Genomic DNA, 24,167 nt, shown 5'->3' on the forward strand with positions numbered 1-24,167 from the left:
TATTTCCATTATGTCCATTTTCTCTGACGCATATTTCCTGCAATAAGTACATGCTCTACAGTTTCTGATATCTGGCAGTGATCACATAAACCGGTTGGATTCTTCCCTATAATATCAATTGTAATATGTACTGTGTTTTTTCTATTTCCATCCTGCTTCTCACGATGCTATTTTATCTATTTTGAATGGAATGCAAATCTCCTACTTCCTTGTTTCTTATTTGCAGTTGTGCTTGTTGTTAGCTTTTGACTTTGCCAAAATAAAGATTCTTGAAAAATGAATAAATAAAAAAGTTTTACATTTTTTCAGATTAGGTCAGAACATACTTTTCACTGTTGTATTCATTGGCTTGTTTACACTGGTCATGATTCAACATGATTGAATTTTAATTTAATCTGTTTACTGGCTGTACTCTGACCTTCATGATGACACAAAGGTCAGAGTACAGCCATTGCACAAGGTAATTCAAAATATGCTGAACCTGCAATATTTCCATATATTCATACAGGTGTTACACGAATCATCCCAATTTCCTAAAAAAAGAAACAGTCACAATGGACATGTAGTCATGTACCCATCACCTACATAAACATACTACACATAAAGAAGAACGAATGGCAGAGATCATAATTTAAACAACTTTATTTCTAACTATTCATTTCACACAGCCAGTAACTTAAAAACAGCAATATTTCATTAACTTTGGCCCTTACTTTTGTCAAGGTGAGACTTGGCCTTTAATTTCTAGTTGAAATTACATTACAGAATCTTTTTTGTAATACTTGTCAAGATGAAACTGGATGTCTAGCATTTGGCCACAGTGTGGCAGTATGTGGCTCTTCCATTTCAAACATCAGTCCATCCTGCCAAGTGATCAATGTAAGAAGAATGCATTTGTACTGGCCCACACCTCGGTGTTCATACAGTATGAAGAATAGCTGTTTCAGTGTTTGGACTCTGAAGATATAGAGGAAAAGCAGACCTTCACACACCTTAGTTAACAGTGTCGTATGGAATGCATACATTCGGTGAACATCTCTTGACTGAACCTCCACAGTCATTCAAACCACTATTTTAGCAGAATCATGTGCACTGGATATTTTCACACAGACCACTTTGCTAGTTGAAAACAAAATAACGATCAATTTGAATAAATATCCACTCCATGTTAAATATAGTATAACTCATAACGAATGCAAATTCAAAAAGAGAACATCTAATTTTCAAAATATATTTGATTTTCATTGTAACAGCAACCAAGCGTATTTCATTCTGAGGTATACCTAATTTGAAGAATTACTGGAAAACATCTCCTATTAAACAGGTTAAAATAATTTGTTTCATTTCCATATTCTATAGATGGTGAGACCATTTCTTTTTCAGAGGCACTCGGACAAGTTTAAGTTACAATTTCTAACTAAAGCATGTGATATCACATTTCACAATGGCAAATCCAAGCCACAACTTGCTCCATCAAAACAAACTATTTTTTCTAAATATCCCTGTCATAGGTAGAAAAAAATATATATATATTAATGAAACTTAAGCGTTCACTTTCACCACACTGCTGTCTGTTATAAAGAGAAAGACCTTCTCAAACACACAGTGTACGCACAATTAATCCCTCAAACAGTAATACCAATATATTCACAAATGATCAGATCCCTCAGCAAGTATAGCAGCTTTTCTTCGTTAAAATGTGTTATTCTGTAAGTGCAAATAAAAGTCACTGCAAAGGTCTCAGCCTTTACTCTGAAAGGACATGCTGAGGAACAATTTCTATGTGTATCAGTAAAACTGTTTTGAGTTCAGAAAACAGATTTTTACTATTACGCTTGTTTGTACAACAGTTTTTGAGAAGGTCTTCCACATTAAGTCATGTGAAAAACATAAATATGGCAAGTACCTTGATCCCTTCATTTCACTTAAATACCTTAATAACAATATCAGTTATTAGATCATAACAAAATACAGTTTATATTCAGGCTTGCATATGAACACTGCCTGGTACAGAGTGTCTTGTTATTACTGAGGTCCCACAAGAAAGCATTGTTGGAAAGATAGCTCTTACACAACTAAACCTGTCTGTGAAACATGTCATTAATGTCTCACTGCCAGTGGCTGCGTTAACCCACTGCTTACTCTGACACCTGAAACCACTTCCATGTCACCTTGACACACATTGCACTTGACCCGCCTCGACACAGCATTGTTTTCTGCCATCATATCTTAACAGGAGTAATCCTCGCCATCGCTTCTATACTGTTTATTGCACCGTAACTGTTTTTCTTGTAACTCTTTTGTTGTAAACACAGAGTTCATACCACTGGCACGACTTCCTGGCATTCTGAGGTCTTATGGCAGATGGAAACACAGCTGGCAAAGGTTTTTTTTAAGAGGCTGGACAAAAAGCATTGTGTCCCTTTTGGCACTTTTCGTATGTTTTCAGTTCATCCAATGCCTCAGATACATCTCTGCCAATGCTTCATGTTTCCAAACACACAGATAACAGTGTTGTTCAAAATATGTCCCTGAGTGCTCCACCCATGTTTCCTTCCCAACTGTCTCATCACTGCAGTCCTGCCAAGCAGCATCTCCTGAAAAAGACTTCACAGAATCCCTTTATGATACAGCCTGCTGTTACACATTTATCTAATGTAGATAGTAAAGTATATGAGATGGAGGAGTTAAATAATACAAAAACCCAGAGCACCAAAACAGCATGAGAGGATCATAAAGGGAGGCTGGTTCCACTGCTGTGCAGTTTCTCTCAGATTCTATTGGAAAATAGAAGCGGGTGTCATTTCTCAGTGACCGCAGCAGCCATCGGGCTGCGAATGGTCCCACGTGCTGTGGCTGCTAGCTCCTCAATTTCTGCATTCAGTCGTCTGATTACCCACTCCATGGCTTCACGGCCCTGATCGAGAACAAAAATAAAGCATTAGTCTGTAGGAGGAGATATAAAGAGAATTTCATCAAACTGCATAGAAGGAAGGGCAAGAATTATACTCTATTTTGCCATAGGAAATAGCAGTTATTGCTTCAGAACCCTTCCAACGGGTCCAAAGATAACGGGTAACATGATGATTAAACAGATAAAAGAAGTCAGTGTGCTTCAAATTAAGTCTTTATTGAACATATTCTGAAACTCCCTCCCCCAGACATTTCTGGTGTCAGTACTTTGGAAGCTACATACGATCATTTTTGTAATTTTCAGGACAATCCATTATCATTATCATTTTTTTTATGTACAAACAAATGTAAACTACGAATCCCTTCAAGTAAAGATTGTCCGAAAGTGTGCAACTTGATCCCTTTGAATTGAATTTAAAAACACAACAATACTATTACTTCATAATAACAAAATATAGACTATTTCATTTTTCAAGCTTGTGTACGATGCCTGGTATTGAGTCTGGCTGGACAACACATTATATAAACAATTAGTTTCCAGCATACCTTGGCCTTAAGAAATAAAAATAGATATTTCTGTTACTCAAATAGTTAATTATTTTTGGATTTTCGCTACATTTTGCTTTTTTCTTATGAGATAAAAGGATACTTTTCAGAAAATAAAAGAAAAGAAATATACTTCAAATGAAACAATCTTAAAAGGAAAAGTCACACTTTGGCTGATCTGCTCACAGCTACAATGAAGCCATAACCTGTGATCATCTAAGGGGTCACAAACAAAAAAGGTTGGGAACCACTCAAACAGTTTAAAGCAAGCACTGTTTTATTAGTTAATAGGTAAAAAAATGGTATGGGGCAGAATTATGATAAATTATGTATATAGTTTAACACCTGTTATATGTGTAACTACCTGAAATAGGCCTAACAAATGTTATGGGTCCCACTCAAGATACAGTTTTAAGGGATCTCTTACCTTTCCAGCATTAGCAGAGATGGTGCTGGCCATGACTCCCTCTAGGTAACTGCTTAGACTGACTCCTTTCACAGAGATGATAGCCTCCTGTGTTAGTATTGTTCTAAAAGGAAGGGTTTAAAAAAAAAAAAAAACATGGTCAAAAGTTGCCTTTAACAACCTCACAGCTCTGCGCACTTAAGAAATTTAGGATTAAATCGTTACAATGTTAAAATCCCTAAAAAGTAAAGACTTACTTTTCTGGATCCTCAGGGTGTGGTTTATATGTTAACTTCTCATCCACAGACACCATGTTCGTGAACGTAATCTATGGAGGAAATATTACAAGACACGTATTAGTAAATGTTAAGATATCTATCAGAGAAGTTGGAAAAACACCATTATGAATGTTCCTTGCTGGAAAGTAAGTTGTCGACCTGTGTAACAAGGAGGACTTCATTTCAGAAATGTCTCAAAATGTTCCACACACTCAGTTCACTGTGTATGTTCAATCAAATGGAAGTCACAAAGGTGGATCTAGATGGGATATGGGTGTTTATGGTTGACACATTCAAAATAGAACTTGTTCTGTAAACACCTGAAAAGGTCTGATAAGAATATGTTGCGTGAAAAAATGTCTGTCTTTAATAGTAACATCACACTGTAACTAACTGTGAGACTTATGTCTTCGTGCCAACATTATGTCCTATGGTAGTATCCCATTTCAGCTGCTAGTACATCAAGGTAAGATAGAGTCTTGTTTAGTAATGTGTGTCAGATACATAGTAGGCTATCCCTGGGTGAGATCAAATCCCACACTGAATTTATGCACCCATGAAAACCCAAATACAGGAGAACATTATTTTATAAATACTCACATTTGTGGACTGAAGTTCAAAAGATTTCTCCTTGGGATCCACAACTGAGTGCTCCTGAACATACGTGTATGTTCGTGTGTTGCCAATGATCTGAAGACAAAGAAAGGGACATGCTTTACTACAAAGTTAAGTTAACTGCAAGGACAATTTGCAATTTGTGCTGCCCCTTTCCTTGGAAATTGTACCTTTATTGATTGATTGATTTATTATTCATTTATTTTTGCCTGCTCTGTGGTTGGGCTACCCTAAAAAGTCATTAAGTACACAAAGCTTCACGTCCTGTATACAATAAATACACAGATCATCTGCTGACTTTGGCATACTTTACAAAATCTTACAACTTTGTGTGTAAAAATGTTATTTAATCAGTATTTCCAGGGGAAACACATCAGTACCAGCTCAGATTACATTTGAATTTCATGCAGTAAATCTGAATTTGTCATACTGACACTGAACCCTGAACTACTTTGCTGAATTAATTCACACACTATATATTTAATTCACTGAAACTTTTAATATTAATTTTAATATTGAAATGTGACCTACATTGAAATTAAAGGTTTTGTAATTCACATTCATCTTCTTCAGGCAGATACGTAGTTTAACCTCAGAATATTTTTTATGAACTTTAAAAAAAGTCTCTGTTCCACTATCTTGAGCTTTAAAGTGATTTTCTGTCAATATTTTATCTAATTGTCTTAAGCTGAAAGTACAGAGGTAAACTGATGTCACAGGAAGTTATCTTCACAGCACATCCAGTCCAGACACACACACTGAGGCTCAGGAGTGATTTACTTTGGCACAATCTGATTAAGGGTTATGTTAATATGCTATCAATCACTGGGACAGTCTGGGTCCTAGACTGTCCTTGGAATTAAAGGGGCTATACATAGACAGCAAAGGTCAGTGCTAAAGAACAGCAGCTGATTGCCAGATATTCACATAGGTTAAAACACGACAGTGTAACAGGATATTATCTTTCTCCAGCCTTATCATTGCTGCGCTCAAAAAGTCAAAGAAACGGGGGGAAAGTTCAAATGATATGGTGCAGAAATCCAAGAGCCTCCGTCACTGCTCTGCATTTCAGTGACCTCTAGTTTTAACCGAGCTGACACAGAGATGGAAAGTTACATCACACGCCGTCATGGGTTGTACCTCGGCAATGACAGAAATGGCACTACCGTGTCCTGTACAACACGAGCCATGGCACAAAGCCACACACTTCCCTGGCCAGGCAGCAGTCAGCAACCAGGTCTGCTGCTGATGATACCCCTGGACAGAAATAGCCTTGCAGGTTAAGGTCATGCTCACTGGCTGGAAAGCATTAACCTACCTCCGGTACTAAACTGACTGAGCCTATAACTGGATTCTCATGCTGTGTTTAATAGTCTGACTTTTAAAAAAATTTTAAGTCAATTCATCACCACAACACGAGAAGATTATGTGTTTTGTCATATATGTTATAATACTGATTAAATGACCTTAAAGAGAAGCACCCAGACCATGAGCACAAACTGACATGTTAGGTCATGTGTTTCTCCATTCAGAGTCACATGTCAACATTTTAAGTAGCTGCAGCAAGTTTTTAACTATAATGTCAGACTGCTGACCAGTTCTAATTATGGATTTGGACACTCACAGATTTCACTATAGATGGAAGGCCCCACTCTGTGCTGAGCAGTCTTTTACTGTGGAGGCGTCCCTGTTTGTCAATGCCTCTGTCCAAGACATCCACTCCAATCACACTGGGGTTCATGGGGTTGGGGTACTTCTGCATAGCAGCCTTGGTCACTGTCTCCCAAGGATGGCTGTTGAAGGAAAGACAAAAATCAAAAACAATTTTAACATTGCATTAATAAATCATACAAATACACATTCTGACTAATTGACTATTTGTTTTTTGTCTTTCCAAGGTAAAACATAAAACTCAGTGCCCTACTTTCTTATCTTTTTAACAAATAGCTTTTGTGCAGTGGTGGAATGTAACAGTACATCTACTAAATTACTGCACTGAAGTGCAAATTAGAAGTACTTTTACTCCATTGCATTTATCAGTTATAGCTACTAGTTTCTTTATACATTAAGGCTTTACAAACAAAATATATGATGACTTTATTAGATAGATACTTTGTTGTGGATTGAACTATCCAACAGTATATAAAACAGTTAAAATTACCTAAACCATGACCAACTACAACAGTAATGCATCAGAGTTAATAAACCATTAACATAATATATAATAACATACAGTTTTATGTTGTTGTTTTTTTTTTGTTGTTGTTGCAGAGAGCAGTTTTACTTTTGATATTTATGTATGCTAATAACGTTAAAGTAACATTTTAATACAGAACTTTCAACCATGTTGGAGTATTTTTACATTGTGGTATTGCTACCAGAGCTGAGACAGAAAAATAACTATTCTGGTTTTTTATAGGGGTTTTCAGTCCATTTTCTCAATACGTTTTTCACATGTCATACGCCAGAATCAAAAAAACAATCAACATATTAATAATAAAAATTAAATAATCCTTAGTTGCAAACCTGTTTGCTAAAGTTTTTACTCAAATAAAGATACTTTTCTACCACTGCTTATTTGACATTATTAACGAATTAACCTATACCTAAGGGTACCTACATTTACTTTACTGAAAAAATCTAATTGCTGTAACACAGCGAATTCATATGTAAAAATCTTATCAAGCTCTGCTTCACTGCCCGCAAATCTGATTTTTTTCACATATCTAAATAGATGAACGAAGTGGAACTAAATGTTATTCTGTCTTACTATCAGGCTACGTTTACTTTTAGAATCGCAGCGCTGAAAGGTAAAATAAATACGTAAAAAATAACCAAAAACTCTTTCGAGTGCAAATGCGAGTCGAACGTAGTAGTGGATGGTTGCCAGGGAGACGCACGGGCGATGCCTTGTGACGCAGACAGCCACTGCACAATGTAGGGGAAAGGTCGCGCGCTGGGGGTTGGACCTGACCGCCTGCTTATGCAATTCTACCGCTTTTTTTCTACAACCAGACACTGACAGCACTCGGTTCACCTTTAATGACTGTACGCTATCGGTGCTGGTGCGTACCTTCTAACAATGTGGTATGTATTTTGGAAAAAAAGGCGTCACTATTTCCATAATAAACCATGCGCATGCTGTTCACCGGAATAAAAACGAAGCCAGCTAACCTACTTTACTGCCTGAGCCTGACAGTGAACCTCTGACAGCCGGCAAAAAAAACAAGTTATCTAAGATATCTAAACAGACATACTCACTTGAATATGTGCTCTGATGTCCAGATTTTCATGATTTTAGTGAGGTGACCGGAGCTGGTGATGTCGGAGACAGACGAGTGGATAAACCGGGAGGTAGGCACTGTCACACTGACTGAAACCAGTGAACCACGTTCAAAGACAACCGCAAGTCTCCTCCCACTGTACCGGCACAGTCACATGATTGTATTACGCATTTCCGAGAGTGTGCTACATGCCGCAGGAGTTCACTGACACTGGCAGCAACTGAATGAAAAACCCTTTAAATCAAACACCAGAATTGATGAACGACAACCAAAGATAGAGAATCAAATGATTATCGCTCTGCAACTTAACGTGCAGCACATTTTCTGTTCAGCTTTGCAAACTAATAGGGCATCGTCCATTTAACCTTTGATGTTACACAACTCAGCTCAGTGAAGGTTAAGAGTTGTCCTGTGCAACCTTGGAAGAATGGCAGTAACTGGCCAGTGGTGGAAACTAACCACATACATTTGCATTTTTGCCCCACTGCATTTATTTAAAGCTTTAATTACAAGCTACTCTCCACATTATTATTAATACCAAATATAAGCAGCATTTAACCGATGATGTAACCTATTATTCTACATTGATCTACCCAGCAGTTACCCACATGAAGTAATTAAAATCAGCCTTACTTTTAACAGCTGCAAACAGATAGGCTACACACATTGTTGCATCAATAAGACAGTACTAGCCTATAATATATATTATTCTGAAATGGGACATTCTGCATAATGAGTACTTTTACTTTTAGTAGTTGAGGTATGTTTTGATACTAATACTCATATAACTTTTACATAAAATTGGGTATTTCTACACTGTTGTGTTGGTGCTTTTATTTAATTAAAAGATCTGAGTGCTTCTTCTACCAGTCTTACTGACACTGCAGCATCAACTCAGTAGTCAAATTTTAAGAACACCTTGTGTATGTCTCATTTGAATCTAGTTTGTCTCTGTGGGCTATGTAGGTGTAATATTTGATAGGATTTTTTTTTTATCTCTAGCTATCAGCATTTGCCAGAAGAGAGTATAATTTATGACATAATTTACAGAAACTAGTCTTGATGATTTTCAAGACATTGTCTAGTGTAATGGTTACCAAGCTAGGGGTCAGGACCCCTATGAGGTGTTGCAAGATAAGCTTGAGGGGTTGTGAGATGATAAACATGATAGGAAATCAGGAAAAAAAACATGTCTCTTCTCCAGAAATAATTTTTCAAATTTATAAGCTTAGTTATTTTTACTTATGAATTACTGAAGAATTTTACTTCTTCTGGAAAATCACTCTTTGTTTGAACTGGTCACAATCAGTAAACCTGTGGAAAGTGGTTGCAAAATGACATAGTTTAATTTAAGGGGTGACAAGCAAAAAATGGTCGGTACCTCTGGCCTTATGAATGATTTCTGTTGAGAGAGTGCTGGTTTCCTTATCTCTAGCAATGCTGTTAACCAGGCGCCTCCTGAGCTAAGCATGACAGCTCCTACATAACAATTTATGCCTATTCCCTACACTCGACATACAACTTTACTAATAATGTCTTTCCAGATCAAGAGAAATATGGTTTGTTAACATGCAAATTTTGCGAGTTCATATTAGATTATACACTGCTGCAATGTCCTAAGTCAAGTTAGCAAAGGTCTCGGCTCCTTCTTGGGTAACATTTAGTTCGATATTGACCCCACCTACTTAGGGGTAAAATTGAGTTTTTTTTCCCTCTTCTTGATCCCATTACTATCTTGTAACTTTAAGCAGGTTGTTCTCTGTGGTGCTATACTGCCTTAATCATCATAACCCACATTCATATGTGGGTTACATGCAGTATAATCTTCTTTACCCCTGTATATATATGAGTCTGGTCGACTTTATTGCATATTAGAGGGACATTTCCACATCATGTGTGCTTATCTCAGAGTGCAGACACTCTGGCCAAGTTACGTGTAATCTCTATGTACCAGACTTGTCCCAGTGGGAGGAAACTATGTGACAGCCAAGAATGGTATCACTGTCAATGTCCATCACAGCAAAGTTCAATTAGGTTCAGTTTAACTTCAAATGATAAAACTGAATGAAAAAGGTACATATTTTTGTCATTTTTTCAGTGTTGTAATGAATATACACTCACTTTGGTGTTACTGTTTTTTTATTACCATCATAATTTAGATACAAAACAATCAAATGCAACATTCACTGTAGGTCTGGAAACAACAAACTGGCTGGCTTTTATGGCTGTGGATTCAAGCTGGAGTGCAGCTGGTGTGACATTAAATTTTCCATATATACAAGCAAAAATTATGATTTTCAAATTTTACTACAAAAGAAAAAACTTTAATCTTCAAAAACTAAAATACAAACATAAAAATCATCTGAACAATACATAAAAGACAATAAGCACTACTGTGTAAATATGTCACAGCACATTTATGAAATAAAGGCTATCTAAATCAATAGGCATCAATTCAACTACAAAATAAGAGTCCTTTTCAGACAAACAATCCTACATTTGTTTTTTCTCAAGGTGCCAAACCTGCACACTACACTGTCTTCTACTCATCTACAGTTTCTGTGGTTGTTTCAGTCACTGTTTCCAGTTTAACTTCCGTGCGTGACGCAACCTTTGTTGCCTTTGTCACTGGTGATGAGGGTCCCTCCTCTTCTTCATCCTCTGCTTCCCATTCTAGATCAGCAGTGGCATCTTGATACTGCTGGTACTCTGACACCAGGTCGTTGAGGTTGCTCTCTGCCTCAGTGAACTCCATTTCATCCATACCTTCCCCTGTGTACCAGTGAAGAAAAGCTTTCCGTCGGAACATCAAGGAGAACTGCTCACCCACACGGCGGAATATCTCCTGAATGGCGGTGTTATTGCCGATGAAGGTGGAGGCCATTTTGAGGCCTCTTGGTGGGATGTCGCACACGGCAACCTTGACATTATGTGGGATCCAGTCCACAAAGTAGTTGCTATTTTTTTGCTGGATTGCAAGCATTTGTTCATCTACCTCTTTGGTAGACATCCTGCCACGGAAGACACCTGCAACTGTGAGGTAGCGCCCTCGCCTAGGGTCACACGCTGTCATCATGTTGCGGGAATCAAACATCTGCTGGGTGAGCTCAGGCACTGTGAGGGCTCTATACTGTTGACTGCCACGGGCAGTCAGGGGGGCAAAGCCTGGCATGAAGAAGTGGAGGCGAGGGAAAGGCACCATGTTGACAGCCAGCTTCCTCAGGTCTGCATTGAGCTGTCCGGGGAATCTCAGGGAGGTCGTGACCCCACTCATCGTCAAGGAAACCAAGTGGTTGAGGTCCCCGTAAGTCGGTGTGGTCAGTTTCAGTGTGCGGAAACAGATGTCGTAGAGGGCCTCGTTGTCGATGCAGAAGGTCTCATCTGTGTTCTCCAGGAGTTGGTGGACCGACAGGGTGGCGTTGTACGGCTCCACCACCGTATCAGAGACTTTAGGAGAGGGCATGATACTGAAGGTATTCATGATGCGGTCGGGGTACTCCTCTCGGATCTTGTTGATAATGAGGGTTCCCATTCCGGAGCCGGTGCCACCTCCCAATGAGTGAACCAGCTGGAAGCCCTGCAGGCAATCACAGCTTTCACTCTCGTTCCTCACTCTGTCAATCACCTGCTCCACCAGTTCTGCTCCCTCTGTGTAGTGGCCCTTTGCCCAGTTATTCCCAGCTCCGGAGTTCCCTATAACACCAAAATAAAAGTGTGTAGGTGCATCTAATTCTCTCACTTATCAATAGAATGAATTGAGGGAAACAAACATTATCTATTGCAAATAAGAAAACATAAAATGCAAAAACAAACAAAAGTTGTTCCACTTCTTCACAGATGAAACAAACTATTGCATTAAAACTCTCAATTCTGTATTCCCAAGAAATATTTGTATCATGCATTTGTATCCAGAGCACCAAATATGACAGTACCGCGAGTGTATGTTATTGTAGTTGTATGTTTCCTTTGCCATAACAATAATTAAAATGATTTTAAATTAACCACAAATTTTGTTATTTATCTCACCATGGATGAAATTGTCTGGCCTAAAAAGGGCCCCGATGCGGCTTCCTCTGACACTGTCCATGGTGCCGGGCTCCAGGTCAACAAGCAGGGCTCTGGGCACATATTTTCCACCTGGAAAACCATGGAAATTATTAACAATATGTCTAGAAATTAGACTTAAATGTGTTGGTCACGGTTAAAGTTCAAGAACAAAAAAATAGCACCTGAATTATGACTAATTTGTGGAAAGCTCATCAAACAAAACTAATTATAGATCAGTTTTTAGCTGTAAAATGAGCAGTCGTTATATCCTCTCTTTTACCATGTGCCTCATTGAAGTAGACGTTGAGCCTCTCTTGCTGGAGGTTGCTGTCACCCTCATAGAGGCCTGTTGCATTGATCCCATGTTCTTCACTGATCACTTCCCAAAACTAGAAAGACAAAGTCACAGAAGAATATTATTACTGTCATAATAATAATGCAACTTATTGTGTTTTCTGCAACATGTTACATTTTGAAGTTTAGACACTGAATGAGACTGAGTATTTCCCAACTCTGTCCAGTGTTTCAAACAATAACATTAATACACAGACAGACTTTAGGTCTGATGTGTATCTTCTGCTGTTTTTATACTTTTCACCTTTTACTTTTTTATCTACGTATCTGTTGAGATTTTTGTCCAGTTGTGTGGAAATGTCCTCTAACTTTACTCTTCCATTGATTGTATGACTGGCAAATATATTCTAACACTGACTCTTTCCCAGCACGGCACATTTTAAAATTCATTCCATTTATATAATTTTATGTAACCCTTTGCTGACACACACTGAACTCCCTGATGTGCACGATGATATTTTATTGAACCTTAATTCTTAGAGTACCACAATATCAATAGAACATGTATTACTTTAGCTATAACTGTATTATCTTGTAGTTCCTCTCTCTTGTTTTGTGCTAGCGATGATAAAAAAAAGGTCCCACCCATGCCAGTCTAGCTTTGGCGCTTATCTTTTCTTTTGCTTGACAGGGAACACCCAGTGTCACTCACAACTGGCAACATACAAAGGGCCAGTACATGTCAAAACATGTATCATACTCAAAAGAAAAATGTGATTATATGATATTTTTTTAACCTAATTGCTGTCACTTAAAATGAATATCTATGTTGAATATTTAAGCTCTCATTTTATATCAGCCAGTGTGAGAAAACAGAGTTCATTTTCTTATAAACAGCGACTTTTGTGAGGAACTTTTTCCCCTCACACTTTAATCATCCAGCAGATATACTTTTAGTAGTTTATATTCCAATAGATGTGTCATTAACATTCTTCTCAAAATAACATTGTAAATTTTGATGTGGGCCATGAGCATAGACAGAACTTATCAGAATCTCAAAATTTTCAACAAAGTCAGACCTAATGCATATTATAACTTTAAACAGTGGAGAAGTGCAGAAGGAATTTTATTCTGTTACCTTTGAGCCAATCTGGTTGCCACATTGTCCGATCTGCAGATGTACAATTTCACGCATGATGGCCGGGCTACAGTACATAGAGTAGAGCAGCTGGGGTCTCTGATAGGATACAGTGCTAAAACTGGTCTTATATATAGTACCAGAAATGATGATGTCATCAGGGAGTCACCCCAGCTTTTAGTCTATGAAGGACCCATAATACACTATATAATGTAGAATAATAATAAGTATAATTTATTTTTTTTACATGCAGGAGTTTGCCTTGCTTTTATACTACAGAGAGTTATACTTGAGTTTAATTAAGTTTAGTCCACTATATTGTACAATGCTAACTATTGTCTTCTATCCTGTGTTCTGCTATATTTCTATATGTATCGCTGTATCTGTACATTATATATGATGTCAAAATGCAATAGAATTAATATTTTTGCTTCACAAAACCATAGTTTAAAACTGACAAAGTCATCTGGAAGGTATTATATATAATATATAATACTATAATTAATATTGATATAATATTATAATTCCTATAGTGATTTATGTAACACTACGATGTGAAAGGACTCAATTTATAATATATGAACTATCTGCTATTTCAGAGGAAAACGGTGGTGTTTTATTTTCTCCCCATGCCCTAAACACATCTGTGAGCTGTATGACCTATATGTACAACTGAGCAAAAACAGGATAGAAGTGTTTCAAAGATGAATGGAGACAGAGTGTGTCTCTGGTGAGCATCAGAAAAAACTCACTTTATTAAATACACTGATTACACACGAACACATACATTTCAAGCATGTTGTTCCCATGTCTGACAGGAAACATTGAAAAAAATGTTTTAAAATGATAAAATTGCAGAAACATAAAAAAAAAAAAAGAAACTCAAAATGAAATTGTTCAAAAAATGGTAATATGACACTTTTCTGCCTTTTCACAGCAAGATTTTGATAACATGACCCAAAAATAATACAAAACAATCAGGATTTCCGCTTTAGTTATTAAGTCAGTGTAGGTGTAATAATAATATCATAAAATGGACAGTTGTTAAGAGATTATATATGAGGGATGCTACCATCTACAGGACTGACACAGGCATAACAGGGTATTATTATATCTATGTAGTTGATTTCATTTGTAATTTTAACAGAATGTGTTGAGAATGTGTTTCTCACCATGCTAATGTTGCTAAATCTGTTAGCAGATCCATGAAAGTAAGCAATTATGTTTTGTTTTTGGAGTTGTATGGGTTTTTTGTCTATATTTTTTCCCTCTGTGTATGTACAGAATAATGTACTTAATTATTTAATGTCATATAAAGCTCACAAGGCCACTAGTTAAACCTGACACTGTATTACTGTATAAAGTAATCCAATACTATGATGATTATGCACAGATCATGAGACAACAGGCCTCTGGGTACAGACATGTACAAGGCCCCCCAACTCTCTTACATAGGAGCCCCAGACTGAAGGATGTCTCCTTGTAGTACTTTTGTGTCTTTTTGTGGTTGTACTGTGTCTCTTTAAAGACATTTTGTGTCCTTTGTTGTAGTTTTACATCTCTTTGTGGTTATTTTGTATTGTTTTTTTGTCTCATTGTAGTCATTCTGTGTCTTTCTATAATCATTTTATGCCACTTTGTCTTAGTTTTGCATCTCTTTGTGGTCATTCTCTGTCTCTTTGTGGTTGTTTTGTGTCTCTCTGTCGCTGTAGTGTCTCTTTATGGAACTGGTACTGTCATTTTGTGTCCGTTTATGGTCAATTTCTGTCATTTTGTGCCTCTTTATTGTAGTTTTGCATATCTTTGTGCTCGTTGCGTCTCTTTGCAGTTGCTTGATTGACTTTCGAACAAGAAATGCTAACTCTCCTCAAACACACGCACAGGCCCATTCAGTGATACGGTACATGTATGATGATGATATACGAAAGGAAACTGAAAGCTCTCTATTACTGACACAGACGGGAATGCCTGCTTGTCATATGGTACTGTGGTTAATAAGTATATTTCCATTTTTCATTTTCATTTATTTATTTATTTCATTTTCATCATTTACCAGCCATTGCACCACTGTTCACAGGCAGACCAGTGAAACTGTGTGGGAATTCACCCACAAGTCATTTCTTCTTTTACAGTTTTCTGTTGGGGTTCATTAGAGAGCCACAGTAGCATTTAGTTGTCACTGATGACCTTTATGTGTTTTGCCCTGAGCTTCTTTCCCTTGTCTTTTGACGTGTTTGTGGAGGGAGGTGTTTGACTGTATATGTGTGCGTGTGGCAGTCCGTACAGTACATGTATCTGTGGGTGTATGATTTGTGATGCACACAGTTTGCATGCTTGCGTGTTAGAGCTAAAGGAGGAAAAGCCATTACAAGTTTAAGAAAAAAAACCTTTCAGATCACCATTAGGTGAGTTAAACTGACAGGACATCTGGATTTTATTCTCAATGTTTCTCAAACCGTATTTATCAATTTAAATGATGCTGTAGCTGTTTTCAGAGTTCATGGAAATTCTTCAGTGAATTAAACCCAAATGTTGATATCCACAATGTAAAATTTTGTGTATATTACACATAAAACCAAAGATTTGTAGCACTGAAAGAGATGAAGAGATTTGGTAACATTGTAATTTGGTAATAAGTAAGGTAGAAGTAAACACAAGTAGAAGTAAAGGTGATGGTAATAATATTTTGGTTTTTCATCAGATTAAGGGATTCATAAAAGGTCTAAGGATTATTAGTAAACTGTTGGTCCACCACAAGCCTCCAGAACAGCATCAGTGCTGCTCAGCATACTGTTGATAATGAGTGTCTGGATCTCTGTTGGAGGGACAAACACCATTCCTCCAAAAGATATTCCCTCATTTGGTGTTTTGATAACGTGTTTTGATGAGTAGTGGTCTGAAGTTCTCAGACCACTACTCAATTAAAAACACAAATACAACAAGGTGGTAAAGTAAGAGTGTCATGGCTGTCAGCTCAAGAACAGACCTGATGTCGACCTGCACACATATGCAATAGAGCAGGGGAAGCGTCGGCCAGAGCAGTTGACCCAGGAACAAACTTGAGAATAGGTGAGTGGTCAGCAGGGGTGGTTGACTCAGGAACAGACAGTATGTTGGCAGGAACAACCAACCCAGAGTCGGCTGAGCGTGGATTGTGGTGCAAGGCAGCAGAGGCTCATGGTTGCTGGACTGCTGAGGCTCTGTATCACTGGGCAGCTCGGGAACCTGGGTCTGAGGCTTGGGATGATAGTAGGAACCCTGGGGCTGAGGCTCGGGCTGACTCCTGGAAACCTGGGGCTGCGGCTGCTTGTGGGAATCGCCATCTCTGTGACCTTTCTTAAAGGGGCTCTGACCCTTTCGATACCTCCAAGGAAAGGCTAGTTGAGTTCTGCAGAAAGGAGACTCAGGGTAGGCCTGGGTGCAGTCTGGAGGCTAGGATGCAGTTGGCTAGTATGGTAGAGGCTAGTCGACGGGGATGAGGACTGGAGGTTAGTATGCCAGGGTGCAGACTGGAGGCTGGCAAGCAGGAGGCTAGCCGACCTGGAGGCAGGCTTGAGTGCAAGCTGGGAAGAACGTTGGGAAACAGGCTCGGAGCTAGCTAGTCTGATTCTAGCTGACTGGGAAGCTGGTTTGTGGTTAGAAGGCCAAAGGCTAACCGACTGGGGTGCTGGCTGGGGGGGATTGTCTGCTAGGCCCATACTGGTCAGTTCATGCTGTTGAGAAGTTGAGTATGTGTGGGACCCAAATGTAGACACAAAAGCTGGCTGGTTGAGTTTGAAGATTTATTTAACAAAAGAAAAACACACTCGCTTTAAAGGTGAAAAACCTGGGATCAGGCAGGAACACCACAATGGCAAAATTGTAGAAATAGTTTTAAAACAACTCATATCCACAAACTCCATCTGTAACACAGACAAAAACTAGTTTAGCCTTACCATACATACATGTGAGCAAAATATTTATTCAGATATTCAATTTTATCCAAATTTAATTTTCCAGTTTTCTATTACACTAAATTCAACATCTTTAGGTTATTGACTGTTGGTCAGACAAAACTAGCAATCTACTTGTATTAACTCGGCTTTATGGAATAATGATGGGCATTTTTCATAATTTTATGACATTTTACACTGAAACAATTGATTATTAAAGAAATGATTGTCAGATGTATTGATAATGAGAAAAATTGTTGGTTGCAGCCTTACAGTACTTCTATGATACTACCTTACCACGGTATTTTTTGTGAGTTAATCAATGGACACAGAAAAAAATGGAAGCAGTTTGACGAAACACAGTAAAGAGACTTTTGGGGGCCCTGGAGGTCTGTGGCCTCTGGACAATTTTGAACATTTGGTAATCCACCGTTGACCATGAGGTCTGGTGGGTGAGGCAGTTTCAAAAGTGATGCCACGACCACAGCTGGGACATTTCACCATTCACACATTGAACTATGTATACATCATTTAACCTGAACCCACCATTTGTTTTAGTATTTTTATTGTTGTTATTAAATGTATGTGAAACCATTCCCTGTTGTTGCTTATGTGTATGGATAATTTTTATAATTTAGTCTATGGGTTTTTAGTGTTATTGATTAATGTTTCATGGGTGGATCGGTTAATAATCATTTTGCTTCAAAGAGGGCGCCTCTCCCCTTCTGTACCTCTGCTTCATGACGCTCCGGGCAATCATGTGATTCGACCCTGCATCAAGCCACAGCAAGGAGGGAACCGGAAAGACCGTAATCTTAACTTCAAACTAAAAGCAACACATTTCTCTCGCCGATCAGAAAAGATAAAAGTAAAGATTTTGATTGTTAGTGGATTTGCCTCTTTATTTATTTTTGCCATGAAGTATAAATATCTTTTATATTAAGAAGAACAAAAATCTGAATTATAATAATCTAATGTTAATAATAATGCTGTCTTGATATACAGTGTGCTACTTTGGAGTAAGCTATTTGTATAACAAAGAAAACAAAAACAAAAGCTTTGTGAGAATTATAATTATATCAGTAATTTATGTGATTGTTTTATACTCTTTATAGTTTATAAATAATTTTTTTAAAAAAAGTATTGATGGCACACATTGTATCCACATATTAACCTAATCTACCTTGTACTTATCCAGATGTGTAGAGATTTTACACTTCACTACATTTCAGAGGGAAATATTGTATTTTGTCTCTGCTGCATTTTGCTAGCAGCTCAAGTTACAAGTTACTTTTAGTGTAAGATAAGTGTAAGTTAAGTATTTTTAAAAACTTGATAATCTTATAAAACAATAACACATTTTAGATGACTATGAGTTGTCAGCAATTCCACCAAAAAGACATTTCTCCGTATAACTTATCAGATAGTAGCTTCAACATACATTGCTGTATGTGTGTATGTGTTAACAATCTAATGATGGTATACAGTAGGTTATAATCATAACATTACAGTCACAGGAACTATTTTGCACAAGGCCTTTTAGTTTAATATTTCACATACATTGGGCTGGTAATACAGGGCTAGCTTGTAAGGAAGTCTTATTACATTGCTGTATTACTTTTACTTGAATAAAGAATTGGGGTACTTATTTTGCCACTGTCAGATCAGATGAATGAATCCTACATATTTTCTGAAAAAAAGACTTCTGTGTGTATAACAAATGTGTGTTGTTTTCATAAAATGCAAGATCGATTGACTTATTGATTGACTTACTATGTTTAGCTAGTTTATTGAGTCTCTTTGTTGTCATTTTGTGACTCAGTGACATCAGTTTGCAATCTTAGAAGTTGTTTTGTGGTCATTTTGTGTCTCATGTTGCATCTTTTTGTGGTTTTGTGTGTATTTGAGATTGTTTTGCATCTCTGTGTTTTTTGTGCTCTTCTGTGGCTGTTTTGGATCTCTTTTTGGTCATATTTCTTTTCTTTGCAGCTTTTTGTGCCTCTTCATGGTCATCTTGTGTCTCTGTTGTCATTTTGCACCTCTTTGTAGTTGTTTTCTGGTAGTTTTGCATTTTTTGTGATCTTTTGTATCTCTTAACTGAGCTCTTTGACTTTCAAACATAAATACAAACATAAACATTCACTTCATATAGAGGCTCTGGCCCTGGGGTGCCCTGACCTCATGGGTCCCTGGGCCTGTGCCCAGTAGGGCTGTTCAATAATCCATCCATCTATGCTGATCTGTAAAGCAGAGTGAATTATTCATCAACCATTCCTAAAGCCGTACAGCTTAAACAGCATTTATAAATGGTGCCTCACCAAAAACTGGTAGACTGCATTAGTTTTAGCCAGTTGTACCTAATAAATTGGCAACGGAGTGTGTATTGGGCACGAATCTTTGATTGGTGCTTTATTTTGAAAGTTGCAATCGGAAGACGAGTTTGTCGTCCCGGAAAACTTGACCACCGTTCTTCGTTCCCAGGGTTCCGTGAGAGCCGTTTGCCCCACCCCACCTCTTCAACGCTATCTATCTCAATGTACAATTCTCAGAGAAAAACGGGGGCAAAAATAATTCAGAGTTATTCTGCAAAGAAACGTTTCTCATTTCCCCGACCGGTTGATCGGAGCAGACGCGGCCTCTCGGCGGTAAAGATGAGTGTCTCGCCGCTGGATCAGTGATTGAAAACACCGCGGTATGTTCATGTATCATGCACATGTAACCATAATCTACCATACGGATTCAAAGGGAATACAAAAAGCTGAGAGACTTGACAGCGGGCTGTACCTGCGCCAAACGGGAAAATAACGGAGGATTTCCACGAATATCACCTGGATATTGCGTTATATTCAAGGACATCCAGCTGCCAAAAACCGCCTTTGCTCGCCCGGAGAAGCTTTCCGATGTGAGGAGAAATACAAATTAACGTTACGGAGAGAAAAAGGACGGAGAAGGGGCCTTTTTTTGGGTCTGGTCAAACCCTCCGAAAAGGCAAGCACCAGCATCTGTTGACGGGGAGATGAAATAATTTTGACATCGACTAAAAACAGGATATTATTGATAAGGTTGCTAACAGCCCACCGCTCCACCCTCCAAAAAAAAAAAAAAAACGGTGTATAATGTGACGGATTTGCGATAGAGAAAGAAGCCCCGGTGTAGCCTGATGATTCACATGCCGTCATTTTAAGAGGAAATATTTATTTTTTAATTTTTTTCAACCGCCCTCTCATGTGCTTTGGTTAGGTGGAGAACGTATTGCAAACAACCCCTAAAAATAATAACCTAAAATACATATTTAAAGGGGGGTAAAAAAAAAAAAAGGTCGAGAAAAAATAGGGCTTTGGTTGTGAGTGGAAATGAATTGAATGGCAGTGTGAGATATCTGCCGAAGATGGGCTCCGGAGGAGACGTTTGCTAAGAAAATTAAACATAACAGGGTGAAAATATATACGTTTTTAAAAGAGGCCAGCGTTTGAATCGAAAACACCTTTTACGGAAACAGGACCACCGACGTTCATTCATGTGCATTGCAAGGCTGGAAATTTCACATCCACTCTCATATCAATGTTGATGACTTCATTGCGGATTTACAGTGAAAAACACAGGAATCAAGCGTCTTAGAGGGCGGCATCGTTGTTCTGCTCCTTTCTGACTGATCTCTTGTTGATTAATTGCCAGTAAATAGCCACATCCATCCATACATACTGTGCCAAAGCCTGGTGGGGCCCACCGTCTACTGCCTAACAGGTTTACATCTGATCCATCTGCATCTGGCAACATAAATGTCACCCATTTTGAGCCAGGTGTTCCTCTGCTGGGCCAGTCTAGGAATTTAGGATCCATTGATTTTCTTCTGATCACCACCCTCCCTCCTTCCTCTCTCTCCCTGCACCCAACCACCCAACCACCCAACCACCCAACCAACCAACCAACCAACCAACCAACCAACCAACCACCCAACCACCCTGCCTCCCCCTGAACCTAACACTGGGTTTTTGGGAAGATGGGCTGTCTTGGCAATAGTAAGACCGAAGACCAACGAAATGAGGAGAAGGCACAGAGGGAAGCCAACAAAAAGATAGAGAAGCAGCTCCAAAAAGACAAACAGATATACCGGGCGACTCACCGGCTACTACTATTAGGTAGGTCTTGTGAAATTTATCATTAATATCAGTGTGTGTGTGTGTGTGTGTGTGTGTGTGTGTGTGTGTGTGTTCATTTTAGGCCTGAAGGTCAATTTTTTCCAATTGCTGCACCCACAAAAGCATACAAGTGTATTTTCACCTGTTTATACACATATAAAAACCATTGTTTCAGATTAAACGACAACTTCCTCAGCCTTTACCAGTGAAGCATCAACAAATGATGCAATGACATGAAGTCACTACGCCACCAGTTTGCAGCGTCTTTACACAGGACAGCCGAAAATCAGGCCTTCCTCCTGCATTCATGGGTTATTATGGAGCATGATTACAGAACATGTGAGAGACGGTGGACAGACAGACAGACAGCTGCTCAGGCACCATTCAGAGGACGAGAGGCAACCAATAGGCATTTTTGCATTGTGTCTTTTATCCACACATGTAAACTGCAAAATTTGTGAGGTGGGTGCAGGTTAGACGTCGGATGGCACCTTGAGTTATTTGGGCCAATGGACTTAAATGTGTAATACTGTTTTTCAGACTCACCTTTGCATGGTCCTCTCCACACCAGCCACTCTGGAAATGGATATTCTCTAATCAGCCCTTGAAAACTCTGCCATTTTTTTTTTATTCACAACACTATGTGTAGCTTCATCATCTAGGCCTCCATGTCATGCCACAGTGTATGGATTTAAGGCCAGGGCTAGTATCCTGCTAAGCCTCCTGGAGTACGGAGAGCAAATTAGGATTACTATTAGTATTGCTAGCTTCCCTTGAATGACTGTCCCGTTCTTTCTAATCTGAAATTGATCCTAGATTTGTACACTCACACTTAAGACTCAAAATAGCAGGCCTGTAGCCTAGCTAGCTCCTAGTGTTTGGGCTAGTGGATGTTATGGCCTGGCTCCTTTCATTTTCAGTTTGCACACATTTAGGACTTATTCTCTTCTCCTCTAAACATTGTGTCATACTGGATTTATGGAAAATGACATTTCCTGGATCCTTAAAAGTATTTATGAGGGTTTTGGTCCATCGGTCCTGGATGACATCTCACTTCTGCTCAAAGAAAAAAAACAAACAAAAACACTTAAGACAATATTCAAAGCTGATCTCGTCTGCGAGGAAGGCTGATTGTTCTTCTACTCAACCCCGATGCTGAGAGTTCTTCAGATCCGTCAGTATTTAAGTTGAAGTACCATCGCATCAGTGTAAAAACACTGAGCGCAAAAGTCTTGCATTCAACCAAGTACTGATATACAGAACTTATTATCAGCAAAATGCACTTAAAGTATTAAAAACAAAAAGAAAAAATTACTACAGTGCAGAAGTAGCATTTCACTGCCAAATATAATTGTAGTATATAATATATAACATAAGACATACATTTCTCTTGTGTTTGTGTTTTGCTAAATAATGGACAGTTTTATCTGTTAGGACTGTGAACCTTTGCAACGCATAGACAGCTGGACACTGCTTTTTTTATTTTTTATAGTGGTCATAAGCCAAAAAGGTTAGGAGCCACTGCTTTTAATCTGTAACAGTGCATTGTATATTAGGATCTTATCATGTGTTTTATATCTATATATATATATATATACATAGATATATAGATGTAAAATCTTAATCTGAAAAAAAACTAGAGTCAAATAAATGTAGTGAAGTAGAAGTATAAAGTAGCATGAAATGGTTGAAATCATACTTAGATACAGTACTTGAGTAAATACACATTGTTACGTTCCACCACTCAGAAGAACAGGCAAGCCTCACCCACCGCTTTGATTGGCTCTTTTAAGGTCTCACCATCTTGCTCGGCTCCAGCATTATTGCTTTTGTATTACATAGAGCACTGTGAAGGAACGAGGAGTTTAGATGTGGGACAGTGTGGGTGCTGTGTCGGACAGGACCTCTGTTTTGAGAAACAAAGCCCTGACATTCAAATCACTTGTGGATAAAATCTTAGGCATGAAGTTTGTAGCTCCTCGCCTTCATCTTCTATTTTTCTGATGTTCCACCAAGCCACTAAAATGCTTTTTCCTCCAGGGATCCAGTGACATGTTTTAAACCATCATCCACCATGTTCAGATGGATACTCGCCTTGGGTATTTTTTTTTTTTTTTTTTTAAAGGAGTTTTGTACGATTATAAACATCTTCCTTTCCTCTTTCTGCTTTCAGGAGCCGGTGAATCCGGGAAAAGCACGATAGTCAAACAGATGCGAATATTGCATGTTAATGGCTTCAACGCAGAGTAAGTGTTGGTTTACCTCATTCTGTATCTCCGCACACCTACAGCACATTCAGTTCACTACACACACACACACACACACACGCACACACACACACACACACACACACACACGCTGTTCTGGTTTTGACAGGATCAGGTATGAAAATATTTGTTACATCCTTCATTCAATGTGATGACGTGATTCGGGGGAGGACAATTGATGCTTTCAGAAAATACAAATGATAGGACAAGACCTTTAGTGACGCTGATGCCAAGCAGGTAGAGGCAGTCCATGTCCACTTCCCTCACTAAAAAGTTATTAAGGAAGTTTAAAATGTAAAATTGTCAAA

The 24,167-nt window shown here is 38.4% G+C and overlaps 3 protein-coding genes across 3 annotated transcripts in view; 1 reads left to right on the forward strand and 2 right to left on the reverse strand.

Annotated features, from left to right (window-relative positions):
- Positions 1-626: 626 nt before the first annotated feature.
- On the reverse strand, positions 627-8,678 carry prelid3b (PRELI domain containing 3). The gene is made up of 6 exons (XM_056397625.1): positions 8,020-8,678; positions 6,383-6,551; positions 4,744-4,833; positions 4,123-4,193; positions 3,887-3,989; positions 627-2,917 (listed from the first exon to the last, which is right to left on the reverse strand). Exons 1-6 carry the CDS (start codon positions 8,049-8,051, stop codon positions 2,801-2,803), a joined length of 582 nt encoding a protein of 193 aa, XP_056253600.1. The 5' UTR covers positions 8,052-8,678; the 3' UTR covers positions 627-2,800.
- Positions 8,679-10,163: 1,485 nt separating this feature from the next.
- On the reverse strand, positions 10,164-13,616 carry tubb1 (tubulin, beta 1 class VI). The gene is made up of 4 exons (XM_056364261.1): positions 13,522-13,616; positions 12,370-12,478; positions 12,069-12,179; positions 10,164-11,735 (listed from the first exon to the last, which is right to left on the reverse strand). The coding sequence occupies exons 1-4, from the start codon at positions 13,597-13,599 to the stop codon at positions 10,585-10,587; spliced, it is 1,449 nt and encodes a 482-aa protein (XP_056220236.1). The 5' UTR covers positions 13,600-13,616; the 3' UTR covers positions 10,164-10,584.
- Positions 13,617-19,923: 6,307 nt separating this feature from the next.
- LOC130177456 (guanine nucleotide-binding protein G(s) subunit alpha-like) overlaps positions 19,924-24,167 on the forward strand; it is a 34,073-nt gene continuing 29,829 nt past the window's right edge. The window contains exons 1-2 of the mRNA XM_056389227.1: positions 19,924-21,592; positions 23,766-23,838. Coding sequence (XP_056245202.1) covers positions 21,454-21,592; positions 23,766-23,838 — 212 coding nt within the window. The 5' untranslated portion in view covers positions 19,924-21,453. The remainder of the gene's footprint in view (positions 21,593-23,765; positions 23,839-24,167) is intronic.

Source organism: Seriola aureovittata, chromosome 2 (assembly GCF_021018895.1).
Source record: "Seriola aureovittata isolate HTS-2021-v1 ecotype China chromosome 2, ASM2101889v1, whole genome shotgun sequence".
NCBI lineage: Eukaryota > Metazoa > Chordata > Actinopteri > Carangiformes > Carangidae > Seriola > Seriola aureovittata.